At 46.0% G+C, this 24,992-nt stretch overlaps 6 protein-coding genes across 6 annotated transcripts; 5 read left to right on the top strand and 1 right to left on the bottom strand.

Annotated features, from left to right (window-relative positions):
- Positions 1-1,626: 1,626 nt before the first annotated feature.
- P174DRAFT_239590 (uncharacterized protein) lies at positions 1,627-1,983 on the bottom strand. The gene has a single exon (XM_024821430.1). The coding sequence runs from the start codon at positions 1,942-1,944 to the stop codon at positions 1,669-1,671; it is 276 nt and encodes a 91-aa protein (XP_024680100.1). The 5' UTR covers positions 1,945-1,983; the 3' UTR covers positions 1,627-1,668.
- A 970-nt stretch (positions 1,984-2,953) lies between these two features.
- Positions 2,954-4,079, top strand: P174DRAFT_462047 (uncharacterized protein; the record flags this gene model as incomplete). The annotated part of the gene is made up of 4 exons (XM_024830086.1): positions 2,954-3,022; positions 3,089-3,410; positions 3,820-3,931; positions 3,980-4,079. The coding sequence occupies 4 exons, from the start codon at positions 2,954-2,956 to the stop codon at positions 4,077-4,079; spliced, it is 603 nt and encodes a 200-aa protein (XP_024680099.1).
- Positions 4,080-9,501: 5,422 nt separating this feature from the next.
- P174DRAFT_505563 (PLP-dependent transferase) lies at positions 9,502-10,845 on the top strand. The gene has a single exon (XM_024831269.1). It carries the CDS (start codon positions 9,679-9,681, stop codon positions 10,588-10,590), a length of 912 nt encoding a protein of 303 aa, XP_024680098.1. The 5' UTR covers positions 9,502-9,678; the 3' UTR covers positions 10,591-10,845.
- A 1,022-nt stretch (positions 10,846-11,867) lies between these two features.
- P174DRAFT_239581 (uncharacterized protein) lies at positions 11,868-12,273 on the top strand. Its single transcript, XM_024821429.1, has one exon. It carries the CDS (start codon positions 12,043-12,045, stop codon positions 12,214-12,216), a length of 174 nt encoding a protein of 57 aa, XP_024680097.1. The 5' UTR covers positions 11,868-12,042; the 3' UTR covers positions 12,217-12,273.
- Positions 12,274-12,794: 521 nt separating this feature from the next.
- On the top strand, positions 12,795-16,880 carry P174DRAFT_443480 (uncharacterized protein). The gene is made up of 13 exons (XM_024827840.1): positions 12,795-12,877; positions 12,929-12,981; positions 13,006-13,160; positions 13,203-13,286; positions 13,308-13,490; positions 13,512-13,533; positions 13,558-13,731; positions 13,759-13,814; positions 13,839-13,928; positions 13,956-14,104; positions 14,129-16,001; positions 16,049-16,379; positions 16,440-16,880. The coding sequence occupies exons 1-13, from the start codon at positions 12,810-12,812 to the stop codon at positions 16,685-16,687; spliced, it is 3,486 nt and encodes a 1,161-aa protein (XP_024680096.1). The 5' UTR covers positions 12,795-12,809; the 3' UTR covers positions 16,688-16,880.
- Positions 16,881-20,800: 3,920 nt separating this feature from the next.
- On the top strand, positions 20,801-24,837 carry P174DRAFT_513964 (DRK1 histidine kinase; the record flags this gene model as incomplete). The annotated part of the gene is made up of 4 exons (XM_024832037.1): positions 20,801-20,913; positions 20,950-22,042; positions 22,072-24,121; positions 24,502-24,837. The coding sequence occupies 4 exons, from the start codon at positions 20,801-20,803 to the stop codon at positions 24,669-24,671; spliced, it is 3,426 nt and encodes a 1,141-aa protein (XP_024680095.1). The 3' UTR covers positions 24,672-24,837.
- Between the last annotated feature and the right edge of the window lie 155 nt (positions 24,838-24,992).

Below are 24,992 nucleotides of genomic sequence, written 5' to 3'. Positions count from 1 at the left end.
GAAGAGCCACTGGGAGCTTAGGAACGAGCCTAGTAGGTCTTATCAAATAGTCGAAAGAAAGAGGGAAAGCGTTACTCATATGCAACAGACCAGTATACCTCGACCAAGTTCAGTCAGGTGCGAAGAACAGGCTGGTCCACCTCCGATATATTGCCCTCATGAATACCAGTAGTGGCTATGGGATTCGGTAGGTTGTAGGAGAAAGCAACAATTTATCCAGCCAGGGAAAAGCGAGTACGTCTAACCCTTTGGGGCCGCACTTTATTTTCTAGTAATCAATATTGGATGTATACTATCGAACGATTTACGCTCCTAATCAATATTCAGAAACATGAATCCTGTCTACTCCAGGGAATGGCTCTTGTCCCTCCGTTGTCACGGAAGCATTCCAAACTTCCTCTAGAGTCGTCCTGAAGTTTTCTTCTTCTAGAGGACCTTCAGTCTCCGCGCTAAAGTATCAGACGCAGAGAATTAGCCTGATGTGTATTCAAGCTAGACAAATACTGGGTTAACATACCGAAAGAAGAATGGAGGGGGGAAGATCCGTGGAGATGGTATATTCTCAACAAGCTTGGCAACGGCACCAGCTTTTGAGATAGCTTGTTTGATCGCTTCCACTCCATCGCCCTCACTAGCTTATAAAAATGATTAACTCTAGAATTTTCATGATATCAAGGGAGAAAACAATAAAAAAACATGGGGTTCATCAAGAAACTCACGATGTGCCGATAGGTCCACCAACATATGGACCAGGTTTGGCCCAAACTTCAATTTGCTTAGAGAATCAGTCAGCTTAGAGGTATTCCTCTCCATCTTTGATTTGCAAAAATAGCCACACATACATATTCGACCTGGAATGAAGAAAGATTTAGCCATGGCAAGATAATACGATATCTTGAGAATCTGGACTCACCATGATGTTATTAAGAAGAACGGAATAGCTGTGAAGGCTGTCAGGGTAGTAGTCAATGTCCGAAAAGGTTGGAAATCAGGCGGGCTTATATATTGCTTGATCATAGAGTAGTCAAAGTCTTGGCGGGATTATTGAGTTCAGCTCAGCCATGCTCAATCTGCATATTTCGTATACGTAGGTTGAGTTCATCCACATCTGCATGCACATACAACTCGGCATCTCGTTTTGGTTAGTACAATGCTGATCATTGAAATTTTCTGTAATAGATTAAAATGCGAATGACCAAATCTCTTATTTTGGTTGCTCTAGACACCGTTCCAACCGCTCTTAAAGATGGACGTATGAAACTATGCCACTAGCCAACGCATCTGATAGAAAAATATATGCTGGAATTAGACTGTAGTGAGGAGACTTGAATTATGTCTACATGCACCAAAGATGAAGATGATCTCTGAGAAGCGTTGTACGTATACTACACAGTTCTAGGGACAGGGCGATGCATGTAAACTTCGTGGATACCTGCAGCCAGGTTTACACGTCACAAAGCTATTTGGTGCTAGGGACAGCGTAACCAATGAATATACATAGTATTTCACTAATTGACTCGCTGACTGAGGGCACTGTGCATACTTGAGAACTTATTTCTCCGCCAGCATACATGCATCATGTTAGATTTTAGTACAATTTACAGTGTAGTTCTAGGGGCTGTGGCGAGCTGAGCATCTGCATCGAATTCACACTCCCAAGATTACCCCTCATTTGTGAGGGTTGAGGAGTTCTGCACTCTGTAGGTTCTGCACAGCAAATACAATAGGGAACCATTCAGCTGGTGAATATGTTTCATTGCAAGGGAAGACCAAGTCCACTTTAACCGCGCGCGCAGTGGTGACATGGCGCCCAGTAATCTGAGCCACCTTGCTTGGGAAAAGTGCATAGCTGAGGGGTTTGATGGGGGGCAGGGATTGAATTTCACAGTGAGTTTGATTAAGTGGAAGGCTGATGTTGGAAATGAGAAAGAAAAGAGTTCTCATTCCACTCTGAGAACAGTGAGGATCTAGCAAGCACCCAGATGATTAGGCAGGCAAGGCGAATGAGAATATTTATAAGGAACATGTGTTGGCAGAGGAAATAAAATACGGGCACCAGGCTGGTAATCTCCTAATCCCTGGTGCTGAGGCTGCTCGATGGGTCATTGGGAACTGACCTTTTCTGCGACAGGATGGGTGAAGAGAGTCATGCACCACCTACTAATAGTACTTTAGGTACTGCAGGCTAGGCTGAATCCCCGCATTCCTCCAGTTAAAACACTGAAATGGTGAGATTTCGCGCCAAGAATGGGGCCAAGGTGCTAAGACAACTTTAACAAAGAATGGAGTGGTGGATGGTCTTATTTTTTGAGTCTTTTAACCACCAAGGCTAGGTGCTGCGGGCAGAGGGTACACTATAGCATTACATTCATTAAGTCATTAACCCTGTATGGACTTTATAAGCTTGACTCCTTAAGGTCTGTCAGCCAATTCTCATGGAATGGTTCCTGACTTGTATATCTTGCTCCTCTGGGAACTAGCCTTAAGGGGGAGTAGTTGGGGCATATGATGCTTTAAGTATTGGTAAGTATTATAAGGTCTATGTGATTAATGCATATTTCCTACTTTAGGATATTGGGTCCACTAACAGGCGTTCCATCTACACCCACTATACCCACTTTTCAGGCTAGTTATCTACACTCCATGAATATAGGACAAGTATTATAATATTAAGTCTGACATTCTAGAGCTTCAGCTACTGCAAAGCTAGTAGTGAGTAAAATGAACCATAAGGTGTGGGTGTGTAGGTATACTTAAGTCAGGCCAGAGGCCAGCAGAAACCCTGATGCCTTTGAGAGAGCTATATAAACCAGAATATCATCCCAGTAGGTTGTTGATCATTCCCTCGTTCTCTCACAGTCCTTCCTCCGTAGGCGATTATTAATTGCTTATACACTAGCCCCTCGCTGACACCCATACTTCCCCTACAGACTCAAGGTCCATATTCAAGAGAATGCAGCTCACACACCTCACTGCCGCTGGGTTCATCCCAGGCCTAGCATATATGCTCTCCCACCACACTGTTGAGTGCTCCTTCACCACTAGTGCTGCCAAGGATAATACCTGCCAGAGCTTTACCAGCACTTAGGGACTGTCTATTAATGGTCTCCAGCTACTAAATCCTAGTATCACCTGCCCGGGACTTGATACAAGCAAGCTATACTACATGATTGGCACCATTACTGACAATGGCCTGGGCACCACGCTCACAACAACAATATCCACCACCACCACCAGGACTACTACCACCACCTTGTCTGCTCTGACCCACTCCCTTACCATGCCAGGCATTATAGATAATTACAATAGCTTCTACAAGATCTCCTCCGGCAACCAGTGTGACACAATTGCTAAGGCGCACAGTATCAGCATAGCTCAGCTCAGGAGCTGGAATAGTGAGATTAATAATAGTATAATCTAGCCAGGCTTTCTATCTCCTTCTACCAAGTCACTAGGAAACAGAATTTCTATATGACTGATGTGCACTCTTTGCATCTAGGCTGCTCAAACCTCTGGCTGGACTACTATATCTATGTCTACATCCTAGTGCTACCACCACTGCCCCTGGAACCCCTAAGCTAACTAAAGACCTAGGCTCTAGTCCATCTCCCTAACTACCCAGCATCATCAACAACTGTGATGGGTTCTATAAGGTCTTGTCTAGTGATATATGTGATAGCATTACTAAAGCCTATAATATTTCTACAATATAGTTTAAGAGCTGAAATACTAAGATTAATGATAGTACTTCTCCACCCTTCCATTCTCCCTTGACCTTTGTTTACACCATAATCTAACACCCGCCTCCCTAAAAAAAAGACTGCTCAAACCTCTGGCTAGACTACTATATCTGCATTCACGTCCCTAGCATAATAACCATGTTACTGGGAGCGCTCACGCCCACTAGTAACCCCTCAGGCCCAACGCCCTAGTTGCCTGGGATTATCCCTAACTGTAAGTCCTTCCACCTAGTTAAGAGTGGGGATAGCTGCTGGTCTATCTATACTAAGGTAGGGGTTATACTTACACAGCTATGTGAGTGGAACATAGGGCTTAATGCTGCATGCAGTAACTTATAGTTGGGCTATCTATATTAGAGTCTGATAAGGTCCAGGTGGAAGTAAGTTATAGATGGCTTTGTATACTTACTTACCATTTAGTTTAGTATAGTATAGGTAATATAATAACTTGTAAGGCTTACACAAATATTCATTCTACTATGACTACCTTGAAGCCTTGTGCATCCTGGCTCTAGGATAAGTTGCTGCTATTGTTCTGCATTAATCTTTCAATAATTAACATGAGAGTGCAAAAGTTAGAGCAGAACAGGATGGTGAGTGGATTCACATCTAGGAGATTCTTTTAGTCTAGAATGGGAACATCCAGATGATTATTCAACCAAAATCTAAATAGAGAAGGGGACGTCCTTCCTGGTAGCTGACATGGCTACTTAATTAGAAGCTAGGGTAGGGCAAAGCAGCTCCTTTGTCTGTATATACAAGATACCTTATATAATATCTGCATGGTATATAGTCATTTTGGCGGAGTAAGGCTAAAAGTAGAAGATATTTATATTGCATATATAGTCCATGTGTAACATACCTTAATATTCTGTGTATATGTGTTTAGCATACAGATGTTATCATCTTGGATTAGTTGAATAGCACCTTATAAATAATGATCCCTGCAGATGCGATCACTTAACCTGCAAGCTAACTATGATTGTATTTCCTAATAGTAAGAAAACAACTCTAAGTGACTAGTAGTCTGTCCATTACTGCCCTCTCATTCTCAGAGCACCTACTAAATTATAGCTGGCGGCTTGCAGCATTTTTATAATTTAAGTAAAGGAATAATATAGCTAATAGATTGGAAAGCATGTTATCTAATAGGTGGGAGCTTCCTACTAAGGCCTATTAAAGTAGATAATTCTTTGCTTCCCCAGTCTATAAGTGACAGCCAGCTTAATAGACACTGTAAACTGCAAGGAAACCTAAAGACTCTAATTAGACTTTGCTTAAACATCACTCTAAGCAATCCATTCATGAACTAAACCACATAATGGGAAAAGCAACATATCTATAAAAGTCTAGAAACATTATTTTCCCTACTACAAAAATAACCATACCCATCATAAACACCCTTGCTTATACTGTCTAAAAGCAGGCATGGGAGTCTCTATGAAAGGTCTTCCAGGCTTCTAAAATCCTAAGTGGAGTATTGTCTCTTACCTTAGGGTCTAAAGGTATGATAGGCTTGTTATTGGCAGGCAGCATTGAGGCCACCATGTGAATAAAAGCTGCCTGGACTGGAAGAGAAATTAGAGCTTCTATAAATTTGGGAAATATGCAAATAATGCTAGTCTTAAGTCTGAGCTGTGCTTCCTCTTTAAGATGGATTCTGTCCGCCTCAATCAGGTCTTGATTGATATCTCTATTTCCAGCGGCTTTGACGAGCTCCACTTGGAGTGCCTCCAGGGACGAGGAGTACAAGCGGATAGTTAAGTATTTGGTTAAGCCTGTTGTGGTCACCTTCCTTACCTTATTGAATGATAAGCACAAGGCTGTCGCCTCAGTTATTGGGGAGCTGGGCACTGAGTACATAACCATTAAGTTCTACTAAGTTAACATAAGAAAGTATGCTATGTCATCTAGGACCCTTGCCAATACAGAATTACCTATTGTTGTCTTTGTCAGAAACGGCAGAGACTTTTTGATCCTGACCTTAGATGTTTCCCTTCTAAGTATTTAGGAAGGCCTCCAAGCGGTCCAGGTGGCATCTATGTAAAAGTGTGTACTTGGTTGTTCAAACTGCACTATATTTAAATCATACCGCAATAGTCACTTTTTTATTATCAAACACTGTGGGGAGCTGGTTCCTGGTTCACAGCCTACACATATAGAGGGACAGTGGAGGATGGAGCTAAGAATGTGTGATTAGCATCTTAGAGATGAAGAGACAGCAATACTTACCTATAATAGATGGCAGGTACATTATAGGGCACCCCTTTAGGGTGCAGCACATGCTATTACTAGTAGTATAAAACTTAATATAAAGGTCTTGGCCTTACTTATTCCATGCATAGCATCTTAATTTAATTTCATAAACACCAAGTGCAGCATAAGCACTCTTAATTCCCTATTTCTGATGGAGAGTAATTTCTTCACCTACCTAGGACAACACAGCACACTTCAGGAAAATAGACCCTGAAAACTAAAACTTCAGAAAAGATGTGCAAGATCCGCCCTGTTACCTTAGAAGTACATTAAACAGATCAGAGGATGCTTCTTGGTTCCTGCCTAGCTTTCAGTATCAATATTAAAGGTAGGAGTGACAGATAGCCTCACAAGACATTTTGCCTGGCCGGAAGATGACATTAATTTGGACAATCGTATTCTTCAATTTGAGAGGAATTCATTTAAAGCCCAGGATTGATCCATAACCAATGGCAAGTAAAGTCAGGTGTATTATAACAATCTGTGCTCCTATTAAGAGCAAAATAGCTTTGGTGGAAATAATCTCACGATGAACTGTTGAAGGATAGCTGATCTTTATTAGGATACCAGGTTTTAAATTTGCATGTTACAGATATATCCAGCTGCTCCTGACCTTGGAGAGGTCGTGAAAGCTTAAAACTGTGGGATATATATGTATTGGAGATATTCTGTGCAAAATTGATGTTGTCGAAGGTGGTGAACACTATTTTGCCTTGGCAGTCGCTTTCAGTCCAAGCTCTGAGTTCTAGTCAGGCATAATGATCCTATAAGTGCGTGAGTGTGAATCACATAGTTGAACCACATGACCTACCGGACAAGTGTCTCTTCGTTGATTTTGATGGGGCATCGCCGAAATGCAAGCTCCAACTGTTGCAATCAACATTGGTAACCTCATTTTCGGCTTGGCTAACCAAACTAGCGAGCATGCGCCTTCATATTGTAGTGCGCAATGTGGTCGTATATATATAATATGAGAGAGAGAAGATATAATTTCCCTATCAATGGATCCTTATGCACGCTGCTTCTGGCACGGCCACATGCTAGTTGGTATCTTTTGGCAGCTATCTGCCAAGGGAGAGCGGCTATCATAGGCCCTACATCTAACGCCAACGCCAACCCTATCGTAAGGATAATAATTTTCAATGAGTGCTAGAGACTAAGGCGTTGTCCTGGCTGATTGTTCTGACTGCTGTTCACAGTTGGCGCGGCACTACTTAGGAACATTGGGGTATATAAAGGATATTCGTTTTTTGATTGCTTTGCGATGGCCTCATTTCACAATGCTATGAAATACTTTGAAGCTAGTCCCCTTAGTGTTATCCATGGTATCCTTGATATGTTTAGCTGTCGTCTGTGAGGGGTGTAGATCTATTTCATCATCTGGTAATCTATATTTCCTGCAGGTATGGAAGTGCACAAAATTCATATAGCTAATTGCTAACCAATTGCAACCTTAGATAGATTGGACAAGCTTGATGCACCAGAGAATCATTCAATCCTTCAGCCTGTCTGACCAAGAGTCTAATCTTGCAGACTTAACTCATGATGTATTAACCCATGCCAGCAGAAGTCTATCAGATATATTGAGCAATATCTAGTTTTCCCTATCTGGCTATTATGCAGTGGGTCTCTGGGGATATTATAGCAGTGAGGAAGATATATCTAAGTATATAAGTTACTCTATATCTATATTATTATTTTTATTTAACTTAGTGGCAATATTAGAGTCCACTACACTAGGTGTAGCTTTACTACTACTAGAGGTAAGTAAACCTATGCTTTCTGAACTCTCTAAACCTTCTAGATTAGCTGTTACAGCATATGTCATTAGAATAGGCGCAACCATCCTGTCAATCATGGTGGAGCTCTTTATACTTATATTTAAATAGGGGCTAGTCCTAACACTTATATACTCCCTTGTAAGCTCATTATCTACTTGATGAGAAGTACACAACTAACCTACTGCTAGGTTGCTTCAATATCCACTATCACTGCATCTATTACGGTGGCAATCTATACAGCTTGATATCTAGAGGGATCTAAACATTTCTAGGTGACATTAGTGTTTATTCTCGCCTTGGGCTGCATATATTGGTCACAACATGGCTAGGGAGTACTTTTTCTTTAGGAGCATCTGTTCTTTCTGTGTTAGGTGCCTGGCTGCCTGTGTTTTTAACAGGTGGTACTATGCCTGTGAACTACCTGTGTCTTCTAGTTCTATGGATTATGTAGGAGCAGAATACTGTATTACTAAAGAGAGTAAAAGGGTGATTATATGAAATTAATCACCTAGTCTTCTTAGGGAAGGTTTTTGATCTGGTAGGAGGGACCTCTGATAGTACTAGCAACCAGTCCCTCTAACTATGCCTATCTAACCCGCGACTTACAACCTCCTAGTTAGTAATTTTACAGTCATCTTTGTAAAATCTGGATGATAGCTAGATGATAGTGTCTGAGCATGACTCTATAGTATTGCTGCCTGAGATTTTCCTATACAGCTGTACCCTTATTATTTAACTACATGCCTGTAAATTCTTGGAGTGCTTTTATCTTACTGTTAAAAGATGAATTTATCACCTGGATTAAATGTAAATGACTATTAGGTGTGACCTAGTGGTAATAGTTTTAGGACCAGGAGTCCAACCTGTAATAACATCATAATGAACTAGGCCTATGCTGGAAGAGATGAATTATACTAGTTATTTTATATTATTATAACTCACAAGGGCTGTAGAATAATCATCATAGCTTATATATGGCCATATTTTTAAGGGTGAACAGCCATTCCCCACTCTAGGCATTCCTTATGTAAATGAGACACTGGTCCGATTGTTATACCCTTCAAAGCCATGCAATGAAGACCATGGATGAGATAACACATATAATTAATCTTACAGAATTCAAATACTGCTTTTGCAACTAGGGTGTATTCCACTATTATCTAAGAGGTAACCCTCTCACAAACTAACACAGTTTTAGAACTAATCTTGGCTGCATTAGATGTATATTAAAATAAGAAACACGGTGGAGATGAGGCTCACTAGATTTACCACATAGATTATAATGGATCCTTTTAATAGATATGCTACTCATAGCATTGCAGTTCCTAAGAGCTAGAGCTAGTAGTCCCAACATCTCATTAGTATGAACAGATTTTGGTGTGGAAGCCTGTAAGATATATTAGGATATCTTCCTAACAGTGGATTAGTACCTACCATATTTTGTAAACCCTCTGGTGGTCTGATCATGTGGTCACAACCATGGCTACTGAAAGAAGCTTGTATACGGCAACTAGAGGGGGTCCATGCTGCACTTTAGGCTGGTGGAGAGATATTTTATTGGTCAGTTCCTGCTGCTCATTAAATCCCGTGAGGTGTTCCCTAGCTGCGATCCAATCCTAACCACTACCGCCGTTGCCTCTTCGAAATGCGCGGACGTACTCCAGACCTATAAATAACCTTAAATTCTCAAAAGCAGACCAGTCTGTCTCGCCAACAGTTGTGTCGCCGAACAATAAAACTATCGATTCTATGTACCTATCCTTGCTGAAGAATTTACTATTATCTTGAAAAATTAACACGCATCATCCATGGATGGCCTGAGGGAACGAATCGATATATACTTCGAGACTCGCACCTAGGAGAAGGGTGGTGTCATCAGGGATTACATCGCTACTCTGAATATGCAACATTCCATATTCCTCTGCGACAACGACTATCTCAACCTCATCAACCACAAGGACGTCATACAGCGCCAGGTAGACGACCTGGAAAGCTCCGTTGGCAGAGGAGTAGCGAAATCTTCTTTTTTTCTGTCAGATGGAGACCCTCACTCTTGCCTCGAAAAGGACATGGGTGATTGGTTCGGAAAGGAATGCTATCTTGCTCAGTCCGGCTACGCTGCCAACGTTGGCCTTATGCATGCCATCTGCAGGCCGGGCGTTAACGCCTACGTTGATCAATTTCTTCATATGTCATTTTACGACGGTCTTGCCGCGCGGCACGTCAATGTCCATTCCAACAAGCATAAGAATTTCGCTCAACTTGAGGCCAATATTCGGATGCATGGTCCAGGCGTCACCATGGTTGAGTCAGTTTACAGTATTAGCGGGGCCTTAGCCCCGCTTGAGCAGATTGTTCGTATTAAGAAACAGTATTCCTGCGTTCTTGTCGTTGACGAATCACACTCTTTTGGTGTTTCGGGAAGCAAGGGATATGCTCATATGATGGGCCTCCAAGATCGTGTCGTCTTTGCGACTGCTAGCCTGGCCAAGGCCTATGCCATTCGCGCCGGAATAATATTTACCTCTAACGCCCTCCATGTCAAAGAAAATTCTTTTACCTACATCTTCAGCTCCGGACTCATGCGGAATGATATTGTTTGGATTTGTGCAATATGGGAAGTTGTCAAGGCTGCTAACGACCGTCGGCGGAAGCTATTGGACGCTTCTCACCTATTGCGGACTGAAGTGTCCAAGGTGGCTGATGTCATTAAATCCAAACTGCTTTTCCTTCTCCTATCATTAGCCTTCGTGCCAAAGACGAAGAGGAGATGGCTCGCCTTCATCGACATCTCTCCTCTGATGGTATTCTAGCTGCGCCTTTATTTGCTCCTGCCACCACTCTAAAATTTTCCGTCGTACGCTTCACAGTTCACTGCGACATTAGAACTGACGATATTGCAAAAATCACAAGGTCTGTAGCAGGCTTCTTCGCTATAGCACCTAAGCTCTAGTTATTGTTGTGGATCGAAGCTCCATCGAGTGGACAACTTTTGAACTTTTGTCCCTCATTCCTTGCAATCTTCAGACCTCGTCTGGATCATGACTCTGCATGAGCCTCAAATCAGCCATTGAGTTCTAAGGAGCCAGGATCTCCTACTAAGCTACACCGTTCTATGACATTCACGGGTTAATCCCATTCTTTGATACTAAGAGCTTCTGCATTATCTGAATTGATTTGTTAAATATTAGAAAATCTGGCTGAGAGCCTTCGGACTTAACGAATTGACAGATTTCTAGAGCTCAGTTCAAGTACACGTCTGCTCTTTGGCTTTTTTGAGCCTGAATTGGTGGGGGCATATGACTCACAATAGTCCCAGGTGGTATAATATGATCCGCCATGGAGTTGTAACTTCAGGGCATGTGGGGAAATACATCAGATAGCTGCATGTATGCTTGGAAGCCAGGGCCCAGGGGTATTTTCACAAGTCATGTGATTTCACATACATGGTAAGTCACAAGCCTGCTAGAATGTGCTAGTCTCAAACAGTAGCTTCAACACTATATTAACACCCTTCATGCCGCCATGGCAGTGAAGTTCACGAATGATCACGCTATTTACTGCTGTTATTTTTAGCTGCAAAGGGCCGATCCACGAAGAGTGGATCTCTCTGATGCTGGGGAGCTTGGTGGGAACCACTGCGGTGCTCTACTCTGTAATTTTAGCTACTGCCTAATCTATTTAGACGGCGCCTGCCCCCCAAACCGGCCCACTTCTTTAGTATAGTTAAATTCACCCAGACTCACTTCCATAGCGTCACACCAATTCCAAGAGCCTCGATATGTCCCCGCATACTGTGCAGCCGAGACCACCTTCAACATGCGCTGAAGGGCCTTGGATGCCCTTACAAAGTAAGTTGGATATAACTTCGGTAATCATATAGCTGCACCTGATAAGCCCAGAATCTGAGAACTAATGGAGCTTTCCAACCTTAACATCATTTATAACAGGACCAGGTTCCTAGTACATAAAGCAGTTGTCTACTCACAGTCACCAGTCATACACGCTGCCTGTACCGGGGATTTCAAGGCAAGTAATTTGACTAGAATAAACTTGTAAACACTCTAAATCATAGCAGGAAGCACGATCAGGGATGTATGCATGAGATGATGGATGACTTGAGGCATAATATCAACAAATTTTTTGATACTTATACACTGGAGATTATACGGGGATATCCAAAGAGAACGAGAACGATAGCGCGTACTCAGATAGACCTGCGCTGCAACTTCATGCAAGAGTCTTTGCAGTAGCCGAAAAGTACGATGCGAAAGACTTATGTAATCTATCAGCAAAGAAATACTTCTCTAGGCTTGAGAAAGACTTCAACGTCGTTGATTTTTTTACAGTCTATCCCGGATGTCTATCATTTAACTGCCCCACAAGTTCAGACACTTAAGGAACTTTGTTCTACATTTTGCCCGAAAGAGCCTTGCTAACGCTGTGCGTGACAGCCCGCATTCCAAGCTCTATGATGATATTTCATCAGAAGTACCATTGAGGAAAGACTGTGGCTATGCGCTGATGGCGGAACCACACAGTGTTTCGTGTGTCATTCCTTCCTCCAAGAAAGACAAGCGAAACCAGAGGACAAGGAATTCTCAGGATTTTTGCACGAGGGCAAAGAAGTTGCTGGCAGACGGCAAGATCTAAGTGCATCGTCCCAATGTGCGGTCCAGGGGGGTTGATGGGGGTCCTTGAGGGACTGGAGCCGCTCAGGACCGACAAGGTCGACAAGGTCGACAAGGTCAGAGGGGAGAAGTTGGTCTACGATATTTCTGAGACGCCTTAGCTGTTTCTCATACTAACTTATGTTGATACTGCTACGTAATATCAGGTATGATGTCACGAAAGCCACTGACAGCAAGTCGACTTTGATTGGTCAATGCGGATCTATATGTGGCTTACAGTGATGTCATAGGCGTTTGTTCCTGATCTACAGAAAGAGCCGCGTACAAATCAGAGCGCTTTATTAGCTAGCCTGCGCCCTTTCCTATTTGATCTTTACCTGTGATGTCTATAAGTGTCCATCATGGATATAGCTAGGGTTGTCGCGCCCCAGTCACACTATAGATTAGCCCAAGAACGAGAATTCTACAAGCACGAGACCCGACACGATTGCTTGCACAAGGTGCTAATTTGAGCCTTTAGATATGTCCCTTGTCATCACTCCACTTCGCATTACGCTCCTTTCGACCCTGCCAGTCACGATTCCTTCGTTCCGGAAGCGTCGCGAGATTCGGCCCTGACCTCTTTCGCGCAACTCGGCGCCATCCGTTTAGGGACCGAGCGAGCCTTGATCTCTTTGTTTGATCGCACCCACCAGCACGTTATCGCAGAGGCGACGCCGTCGCTGGATCTACTCGGTGGCGGATTCCAAGATGTCAAAGAACGCCTGCTATTGGGGTGCTGTCTTTTCCCTAAGGAAAAGGGCATCTGCCACCACGTCGAGCGCCTACAATCTGGGGAAACCGCGGAACAAGATGAATTTCTAGGGCAAGACGCCTGCGTGGTCCTGGATGCACGCGAGAACGAGCAAGTCAGCGCCAAGGACTTGATTGAACCCTTGGCTGACATGCGCTTCTTTGCGGCGGTGCCAATTATCAGCCCGCGTGGCTTGACCATAGGGGCTTACTGTGTGCTCGACAGAGAGCCGCGGACGACGAGCCTCGACCGGAATGAGTTGAAGTTTATGAAGGATATAGCTGCAACTGTGATGGTACACTTGGCCCAGGGGCACGCCGCCTCAAGAAACCGTCAGGCTGAGCGGATGATTGTAGGATTGGGCAGCTTCGTCGAAGGCCGAGCTACCCTTCGTGATTCATGGCACGAGGCAAACGCACAGTATTCCGCGTCAGAGCAGACAGGGGAAGCCGAAGAGGGCCAGTTGAACATTCAGCAGCAGCATCTACAGCGGTCTGCAGAGCAGAAAGTCGACAAAGGCCTCGCGTTCTGTGAGCGGTCTACCAACGATCAAAAAGACTCGGAGCCCAAGGGGAGTAACAAGGTTCAGGGAGGCGATAAAGACACCGAGGCTGTCCGAAACGTGGTCGCAGGGGAGAATTTACACGACAATACCCTCGCCAACAGTGTCAAGCTCGTCTTCTCTCGCGCGGCCAATCTCATTAGAGAATCCATTGGCGCAGAAGGGGTCATGTTTCTGGATGCCCACAGTGAGCGTTTCGGGCATCTTGTCAGACATAACAGTCGCAAAGTTTCCGGTCCGACACCCAACGATCCTAACTCCAGCGAGGACAGTACCGATTCAGCAGGGTCGACGACGCGGAGCGTCTCGGATGGCGAATCAGAAAGTACCCTTGTATCTCAGTGTTTGGGCTTTTCCAACTCGAGCGTGTCGAGCATCAATGAAGCTACTAGCACTGGCCAAGCTGTTGCTGTGCCAGAGCCCCTGTTCAGTTCACTCATTCGACGATATCCTCGTGGGAAAATCTTCTCCTATAACGCCGATGGCTCTGTTTCAGAAGACAGTGACAGCCCGGGGGATCACGGCGAGCCTGACACCCCAACCGCTAAGCACCGTACATTGAGCAAGCGACGCCGCAGACCGATCTTCCAGCAGGATGCTGACAGCTTGATCAAGATCTTCGCTGGGGCAAGAAATATCCTCCTGCTTCCTATCTGGGACTCCGACAAATCTCGGTGGTATGCCGGGACGATCGTCTGGACCAACAATCCGGAACATGTCTTTACCCCTGATAACGAGTTGGTCTACATCTCTGCGTTCGCGAATAGTATCATGGCCGAGATTCGCCGAGTCGACGTGGAATTGGCGGAGAGGGCCAAAACGAACCTTGTCAGCAGCATCACCCATGAGCTTCGCAATCCATTGCATGGAATCCTAGGCACGGCAGATATCCTGAGCGATACAGCTATGAATGCTCTCCAGCACGGCATGGTTCACACGATCGAGTCGTGCGGCCGCACCCTGCTAGATACCATCAACAACTTGCTGGATCTTACCTTCATCGACAAGTACAAGAAGAAAGTTCTACGCAGAAAGAAGCGAGGGAGTAGCCAGAGGACCTCATCAGCGAACTCTGGCGACTCGCCCCAGCTGCAAAGCAAACGCCGAGGTGAGAATTTCTCATCCACGCATGTTGAGCTAGACGCAGTGCTCGAGGAAGTCGCGGAGTGTGTCTTTGCTGGGTATAGTTTCTATACCAATCCCCAGGCATCGCCACCAGCCATGACCGATTCGTCTTCACGCTGGGCTGACCCAGTAAAAGATCATGAGCCGGTTGGCCCTCGTTCAAGTCAAGTTACCATTATCTTCGACATCCAACCCGGGACAGAATGGAGCTTTCATACACACGGCGGCGCCTGGCGACGAATTCTAATGAATGTTTTTGGAAACGCGCTCAAGTACACTCCTTCAGGGTATATTTATCTTGGATTGAGCTCGGTACAGCGTCACAGCAAGTCTACTAAAGACGGACATGAGCAGCAGGACAACCAGTGCGAGGTTACTTTGACTGTGAAGGACACCGGAAAAGGAATTTCATCAAAGTACCTCCAGGACGGCTTGTTTACTGCGTTCTCGCAAGAAGACCCACTTGCGCCTGGAAGCGGACTTGGCTTAAGCATTGTGAGACAAGCCGTTGGATTCCTCGGTGGTTCCATCGAAGTTGAATCTACGCAGGGGGTGGGTACTACGCTCTCGATATGCACGCCACTCACACTCTCCACGGATGCGTCGGGCACCGCGTCATCGAGCTCTATGTTCCGGTCTTTGCGGAGACACACCCAAGATAAGAGGATCGGTTTCCTAGGATTTGGTGCCTTCCTCCAATCCCAACGCGACATCTCTTTATATTCGTCTCTGGAGCGCTTATGTCGCGACTGGTTTGGCCTCACTGCTTCAAACGTATCCCCGGTGCAGGGTGAGCATCAGGAATATGATTTCTACCTGGCCGTCCAGACAGAGCTCGACTCTGAAGATCCGCAGGGTAGAGACTTGTTCGGTCTGAGTCAGCGGCTTGTCACCAAGGACGGCCGCTGCGCTCCCGTTGTAGTCATTTGCCAGTGTCCTGAGGAAGCTCACCGGATGTTCGTCGCCGCGAAGAACAGAAACGAGACGTTCTACTTTGAGTTCATCAGCCAACCTTGTGGTCCGCGGAAACTGGCCCGGGCGTTGGATATTTGTATCAGACGGCAGGCAGAGGAGCATTCTGGTCGTCCCACTCCTGACGAGCCGACTCATTGGGTCGAGATGCCGGAGTCCTCCCACCTGCCCGTGGACATTGGCGCCAGCGACCCCCTAAGGATCGAATGAGGATCAGCAAACGGCCGACGGTTGATACAATGGGTAGTCCAGAGGAGGGTGGTCGATCTGTGTCGTATGCCAGAAGCAAACCACAAAGCCCTGAGGAGGTCATCCATCCAGTGTCACCCAAGGAGGTAGATGGCGTGTCAGAGCCTTCTATGCTATCCGTTCTGCTAGTGGATGACAATGACCTCAACCTTCAGCTCCTGTGTGCTTACGCAAAGAAGGATAACTACGATTACCTGACGGCTCGAAATGGGGCAGAGGCGGTGGAGACATACAAAGCCCATCCTGGCCGGTTCCGGGTTGTGGTCATCGGTACGCCTCTTTATTTATCTGCACAATATTTTTCCAGGGTGTTGCTAACCTGATGACTAGACATCTCAATGCCCGTCATGAATGGCTTCGAGGCGGCACGTCAAATCCGTCGCTTGGAGAAGGAGCATAAGGATCGAATGGCCCAAGCTGGACGGGAAGCACCTCCACCGACTTATATCGCTGCACTGACTGGACTTGGCAGTACCGAAGCGCAGAAGGAAGCCTATGGTTCTGGTATCGATACGTTTTTGATTAAACCGCTGAGACGGCCGCAGTTACAGTCCATCTTACAGCAGATGAAAGAGTAGATAGACCTGTACTTTAGCATACTTATACTTCACGTGGGATCATCCTCTGATGCAAGCAGTCAAAACCAGGAGATGTTCCTAAGTTATATGAGTGCAGGAGACCTGGCTTCAAAGTTCTGCAGCCCTGGCCTTTTGAATAGCATCCTAGCAGTGACAAGTGTAAGAACGTCTTTCTGTACGTACCCTTATTTAAGCCATCCTGTCCATAACAGTATTCATGCGGATTACCCTGAAACACATGTCGTTCCTGGTAATGCAATATCCCGTGGCCAGAATTTCTTCATGGAAGCGGAGGCTTTGGGGGGGCTGAAGAGGGGCAGCCTTCGTTGGTCAATATCCAGGCCCTAATCTTGATGAGCCACAAGTGAGTTGTCTGTGAAGGAATTCCACATAAACTTGCGTCAAACACACTACGCTAACCACTTGCAGCTTGAAAGATAATTACCTCCGACAAGCCGTAGGGCAAGACATCGGTATATTCAAATTTCCGCGGTCAAGACACTGTGAATGGGACCAAATGCCTGAACACGTCAGACGCGCCAGCGCACTGACTGCCAGGCCATCTTTATCTTGAACTCGTATGGTTCGGATACTGAAAATTACCTAGATTGTTAGTTAACGTGTTCTACAGGGGGATGTGCCTCCTGGAGTTATGGCACGTGGCAAACATTGCAAGTTCCGAGACTATCGCTTGACGAATTGATGTTGAACAAGATACCCTTTGGATCCCATTCTGTCTGCGCTCAAACCACATAGGCTTCCCTAGCGAAAGCCGGCTTTTCTGCTGTTATGTTGCGGCTGGATTGGCAGACTTGAGCAAGATGGCTGTGATAACCATAATGGTTATTGTTCACGGGTCGCACTCGTTTCCTACACCCTGCACAGGCTGGTTCAAGTGCTGTAAGTCTGATTTTATTGCAATTAAATACATACCGATATTTCTTTCACAAAATAGCACTTAAGAACTACTGTGATACTTGAGCAGCATGTGCATCTCTTACCTGTTGGTCGGCTCATGAATTAGTTCGCGGTTCTACTACATAACCAAGTTCACATTGTGCTCGCATGTGCTAACAGCTTCCCATGGGAAAAAGCCCGCCGCCATGAAGACACAGACGTTCGTGCTAAGTATCGAGCTCCATTTGAGGCCCAAGAGCCTTTGGGGTATCTGAAGGCAATAGCTCAGACCTCCTATAGCATTCAGCGCAGAGTACTTGACACAGTCATGTGCGATAGGTAGTTTGGATGCGGACGGCCTCATAATTGCGTTCATGAATAGCCGGAACATGTCGGCGCGAAGTATCTCTTCGACCGAATCCTGCGGACTCGATCTCAAGGCTAACACCGTTGTCCATTGGGGTACATGCCTGGGCTGCAGCGATTATCCTGTCCGCCGAATCTTTCATTGTGGCTAGCGCTGACTCCACCTTGACTTATGTCCTTGCTTTGGTGGGGAGTCTCTGCTATTCGCCGCTGGCGATCTGCTGGCCCTGGTGGTTGCGGCCATACAGTCATGACTACCGGCGGTTGACCGCTGCGCGGCTCGTCATCTACGCACTCCATGTTTTATGGTTCTTCTAAAGGATCATGTCTATTCTCGGAGAAGGATTAGGGTACGATTAATGCAGAATGATACTCTGAAAGGGTGGTTCCTATAATTAATGGCTATCTTCACATCCTTAAGCGGCAAGGTGTGTGGCTTCAGTTTTTGCATGATGGTACACCTGGCCACTCTAGTTAAGTAACTCTTAATGAGCCTCATGAGTGTGGAATTTATCTAATTACATGGCCAGCTTACTCCCAGCTTACTCCCCCGATCCCAATACAATTGAGAAGGTATCTAATTGGATGAAAGACTGGATTCAAGGAATATATCCAGAGGATCACCAACTATCTTATGATGCTCTTCGAGGGGTCATTTGAGCTGCCTGGGATGCAATCCCTGAGGGGTTCCTTAAGGGGCATAATTGAATTCATACAGGCAAGGTACCAGGCAGTAATTAGGGTGCCATACAGAATACTAGATAATCACTAGATAGCGGCAGAATCAAAATGATTGTTTCCTTTCAAGGCCCCACTGTACTAACAAAATCACCGGGGTCAACCACAACAACATCCATCCTTGAAGAAATTGTCGGGAACCCAGCCGAGCTAGTGGAAGAAAGTCTGGTCAACTCTCGACCGGTCGATCCAGGTCAAACTCGATCTAGTCTGCGGATGGAAGTGAATGGGCAAGTGTAAGTGGATGCCTTGAACGGGCAGATGGAGATAAGCCTGTGCCTGGATTTTGATTGGCGGGACGAGATGCCAAACAAAGGGGACAAAAACAAGGCGGTGGACTTGGGTCGGTAGCGTAATCGTATGCGCTGCAAGGCAGGCTTCAGAAAAGCAGGATTGCTCGGTAAGAAGCATGACGGTCGTCATATGCAGGTAATATCTCGAGCTGTGGAGCAATTTGGGCTACGAATAGAAGATGGTTTGATGCAGGTGAAGAAGGATAAGATAGCGTGTTGGAACTACTGCCAGGTGCGAGGCAGAAGCCTAATTGATAAGTCGATATACATGAAGGAAGGAAGCATTCGTCGCTGCGAAAGGCACAGAATGCTGTGGCTGTGTTGTAGCATACAGAGAGTGCTTTTGAAACCACCAGTCTCAATTATCGAACCGTTTGCTTACATCTCTTAAGAGATTAAGGCATCGAGGAACATCGTGGAACTGTCTGAGGGCTTGAACAAGTGCTTCTCACCCCAAAACAACACTCGAGTCATCTTTATATAGAGGATGTAAGTGAACCCCGAGCAGAAGGAAGTCTATTTCAGTGGTTAGACTAATGAGAAGGCACTAACTATCATCCCTCGGCAGTTAGCCACAATATTTCTTGACGCCTATGTGGTTGTGCCTCGTCTTCAGCTCTATCGAAAGATATTCGTACCATACCCGAACCATGGGAATGCGATGCTCGGACGAATGCTGTTGCTTCTGTCTGGACTCCCCCGCCATAGTCTTCGGCTTGATTAGGTAACTTGGCAGTTTTCTTCCACCAGCACTTTCATTTACTTGATGTATATCTTCCACAAGACAGTGAATCAGCCCCAAACCAGCTAAGGTAGTTTATCAGAAATCCTTTTTTTTTTTTTTTTTTATTTTTTATTTATTACAATGGCCGCAAAGGAATAGTGATGATAAGCAAGGCAATATCATATATTTTGTGTTGAGACTGGAGAACATCTCTCACAAAGCACAATTCCTGAAAACGGGCTGCTGATTTGACTCCGCTAATCCAACGCTAGTGCCATTCCGCTTGTTGCACCCGCCCATTCACGGCTATGTGGCGTTATCACTCCCATCATGTAATTAGCTTTCTGTGGGGGAGCAGCTGTCGGTGCACTTCCGTACCACCCCTCAATATTTCAAATATTTTCATGTCTATGGTAGTTGGCGGTTCACTTGAGAAAGGGGTTGCTGACTGTGTTGAAGCTGTTCCCATTAGATCTGACTCTTGACTGCTTCAACGTCTGATTTGATAGGTTAACCCCAGGTTAATCGGGCTATTCCGAGGACGCTAATCTCCATCCGGCATTCAACCTGGGGTCTAGACTTTCGATATATCCGTACTATGCAACTGTAAAATTCCCGGAAGAGGGCGTTGATAAGTTACTATTGTTTTCTTATTGTAATGGCGACTTACAAAGTTGTTGTGGATGGCCATTCTTGTCAATGCCGATGATCACACAGGCAGGTGCACTTACGACCAAAACAAACACATGGGCCGGGATAATTATGAGACTATTTTTCTGCCTTCATAGCCCTCTATCCTACAATACAAGACAGGCATCGAGCGCGGAAGCTAACGATTTCGGGAAGCAAATGCTCATAAAGTGAGGGACGTCCCTCACGTCGTGCCTACAGTTGCTTATTTATTTCTTCCGCTAGCTGACACGGCACAAGATTGTGGCTGGGGACCAGCCAATTTTCCTGCATATGACTGGCTAAGGACCATTGTTGCCACTCTGGGGCGGTGTTTTCACCATCACCAGTTATCCCAGCCATTCCCCCCTCTGTTTTGCTACAATGATACACTCACTCAATTCCAGCGTTTCTCTTAACATCGTCATGGAGAATGCCCTTCCAGCGGGGCCTGTGACTGATGAGGATATCTCTTTCTTGAATCGAGTTCTTCGAGAAGATCACGGCGAATCAGTCATATCAACGGAAACTCTTATGAGGTTATTTCAAGCAGCCCTGCTTCAGCGCGGCTTAAGAGAGGAAGTTACCAACCTAAGAGAGGAATCTGCTCAACTACAACGCGAACTTCAGAAACACATCCGGACGAATTCAGCGTTTCAGGAGGAGCTGCGGCAGATAGGGAGAATTATTACCTGCGTCGCGAATGGAGATCTTTCAAAGAGAGCGTCTATTCAGGAGTCGGAGACCAACACCGACATCCGTCTATTTAAGGACACGATAAATACTATGATGGATCAGCTACAGCTTTTTGGCAACGAGGTATCCAAGGTCGCGAGAGAAGTAGGAACTGAAGGTATTCTGGGTGGTCAGGCTCAAATCCCTGGCGTCCAAGGCATCTGGAGGGAAATAACCGAGAATGTCAACGTCATGGCATCGAATTTGACTCTTCAGGTACGCGAAATCGCCACTGTCACGACCGCTGTTGCGCATGGAGATCTCAGTCAGAAAATCGAGAGACGGGCGAAAGGGGAGATTTTCCAGCTTCAGCAGACAATCAATACTATGGTGGAGCAGCTTCGAGCGTTCGCAACTGAAGTGAATCGGGTGGCCCATGATGTCGGCGCTGAAGGTATCCTTGGCGGCCAGGCAAAGATCATCGGCGTGGAGGGCATTTGGAACGAATTAACAATTAACGTGAATGCGATGGCCAACAATTTGACTGCTCAAGTGAGGGATATAACCACTGTTACAACAGCTGTCGCAACAGGAGACCTTACGCGGAAGGTGCAAGCGGAGTGCAAAGGCGAGATCCTACTTCTAAAGAATATCATCAATTCGATGGTTGACCAGTTGAGGACATTCGCGCAGGAAGTCACTAAGATCGCAAAGGAGGTAGGGACGGATGGTGTTCTTGGCGGCCAAGCTGTCGTCCACGGCGTGGAAGGAACGTGGAAACACCTAACAGACAATGTTAATGGCATGGCCATGAACCTTACTACCCAAGTTAGGGAGATCGCTGATGTCACCACTGCCGTTGCGAGAGGCGATCTCACGAGGAAAGTGACGGCGGATGTACAGGGAGAGATACTGGATCTTAAAGACACGATCAACGGAATGGTTGATCGACTCAACAGATTTGCTTCGGAAGTGAGCCGGGTAGCGCGCGAAGTGGGAACCGATGGTACCCTAGGGGCCAGGCACGTGTCGAAAATGTGGAAGGGCTATGGAGAGACGTTACGGACAATGTCAATACGATGGCACATAACTTGACTTCGCAAGTTCGAGCAATATCGAACGTTACCCAAGCAATTGCGCGAGGCGACCTAAGCACTAAAATCGAAGTACACGCCCAGGGTGAGATTCTCACGTTGAAGGAAACGATAAATGACATGGTTGATGGCTTGGATCAATTCGCGAAGGAACTCAAGCGAGTCGCTCGCGATGTGGGGGTTGAAGGGAAGATGGGAGGCCAAGCAAACGTGAACGGAATACGTGGGCTATGGAAGGAAATCACAGAAGACGTCAACATCATGGCGGAAAATCTGACATCACAAGTTCGTGCCTTTGGTGAGATCACGGAAGCTGCTACAAGCGGGGATTTCACTCAATTAATTACGGTCAACGCGTCTGGCGAGATGGATGAGTTGAAGCAGAAAATTAACAAGATGGTTTCGAACCTACGAGACAGCATTCAACGAAATACAGCTGCTAAGGAGGCTGCAGAGTTAGCAAATCGCAGCAAATCAGAGTTTCTCGCCAACATGAGCCATGAGATTCGCACACCTATGAACGGAATAATTGGATTGACTCAACTCGCACTCGAAGCGGATGATCTTCAGCCATCTATTCGCGAAACTCTCAACATCGTACACACTCTTGGGAATAGTCTCTTAAGCATCATCGATGACGTCCTCGATATATCCAAGATCGAAGCGAATCACATGGTCATCGAAAACGTTCCATTTAGCATAGGAAATACCGTTTTTAGCGCACTGCGGACATTGGCTGTCGAAGCAAGCGAGAAAATAATCAAATTGGTATATGAAGTGGAAGAAGGGGTTCCGGATTTCATTGTTGGGGATGCTTTCCGTCTCCGCCAAGTGATACTCAATCTACTCGGCAACGCCATCAAATTCACCGAGCACGGTGAGATTCGGGTTGCAGTTAGAAAGGCGGTCGGGAAGATATGCAGTGCTGATGAGTACGCTTTTGAAGTATCAGTTTCCGATACGGGTATCGGTATTGCAGCCGATAAGCTAGGTGTCATTTTTGAGAAATTCCAGCAGGCGGACGGCTCGACAACAAGGCGATTCGGTGGCACCGGGCTGGGTCTTGCCATTTCAAAAAGAATCATCAATCTGATGGGCGGAGATATGGCTGTCACGTCTGAGGTTGATGTTGGAAGTACTTTCTCCTTCACTTTCATCTCGAAGTTGGTCGATGCATCGTTCGTTGCCTCGGAGCAGGACACTCCACATAAGGGTCGCCGTATTCTTTACATCGATAAAGGAAGCAACACAGATCAGCCTATCCAACATATGCTGGCCGACCTCGGTTTCGTACCGGATGTAGTAACCGACGAGAGGTATTTCGCAGAGACTTCAGCTGAGCTCCGTGGGCCAGGGTTTTATGATGCCGTCCTGATTGATGCGTTGGAGGTCGCGATGACTTTGAACGCTCTTGGCACTTTCCCATTCATCCCACTTGTCTTGGTTCGCCCAAGCGTATCAATTGTCCTTAAGTCTGCCCTGGATTTAGGTATAGCATCATGTGTGACAACTCCTTGTCGTTCAATTGACCTCTGGAACGGTATTCTGTCGGCCCTTGGCAATCGACCAACGCGCATAGCCAGCGGATTCACCCGTCCATTAACTGTCTTGCTCGCGGAAGATAACGAGATTAATCGAAAAGTGGCTCTGAAGATACTAGGAAAGTTCAATCACAGTGTAACTGTGGTGGAAAATGGCCAGGAAGCTTTGGAAGCATTCAAGAAGCAACGGTACGACGTTGTTCTTATGGATATTCAAATGCCTGTCATGGGAGGATTTGAGTCTACCGTGAAGATCCGGGAGTATGAGAAAGACAACAGCTTGCCACGTACTCCCATCGTGGCACTGACTGCTCATGCTATGTTTGGTGATCGTGAAAAATGTCTCGATGCAGATATGGATGACTATCTCTCGAAACCAATTGATCAAAACCGACTGATACAGGTTATCCAGAAGTACGACAGCTTCGGCCTGCATAGTCAGCGGCAAAATCCGGAAGACTAACAGCGACACCAATCGGCCAGCCAAGCTGATTGCCGTCACTTCAATAGTGGCACACTGGTATTATAAATCCGTCGACTCTTGGACACATCAGAAGAACTACCGCGATTTTCAACGCGCATTGCATATGTCTTCACGCTATCGATATCATTTTCAAGGCTCCGTTGCAAGGCGTAAATGCCCGATCATGACCCTAGAGAGTTTGTGTCGATGTAATTTAAGGAGGAGAATATCTCCCAAGTCCGACAATACAGTGCAGCCACAGCCAGGCCGCGGTAGAGAAGAAGGCCGTGCTATAGCGCTCTCTGAGGTATAACCATTTGCCACGCATGATAGCCCAACGAATCCATTGCATAGCGTGCGGAAAGCTTCCGTCAAGAACTGGTCATCGACTCCAGGTCGCAAAGGATGAACGGCTGGGGAATTGGTGCTTGATCCTGGAGACTTCCTGGCGAGAAACGGGGATGGAAGACGACAAGACAACGACGGCTGCAGATATCTTTGGTAGAGCAGCAAGTTCAGGGTAGGGGCACTCGAGCTCTCGTTTCTTACACGAGCAGGGTAGCTTAGATATTGCTCACAGCGCTGATCGACCTGGCGGCTGACTAGGGGATTAACTGGGGTGAAAAATGTTGATGATGAAGACCTCCATAAGAGGGAGTGTAAACTTTGACGAGTAGGAAACTATTGCACCTCCTGGGTTTGAGGGTATCCCAGCTATGCATGAAATTTACAACGAAATGCGCACGCCTGACAGCCCACATGAGTGTTAATTTCTGGTACAGGCCAGATACTACGTCATATATTAATCGGCTTTACGAAGCTTCCCAGTAGATGTCGTTTGGCCC

This window comes from Aspergillus novofumigatus (assembly GCF_002847465.1).
Source record: "Aspergillus novofumigatus IBT 16806 chromosome Unknown P174scaffold_6, whole genome shotgun sequence".
NCBI lineage: Eukaryota > Fungi > Ascomycota > Eurotiomycetes > Eurotiales > Aspergillaceae > Aspergillus > Aspergillus novofumigatus.
This window is presented reverse-complemented; position numbering and strand designations above follow the sequence as displayed.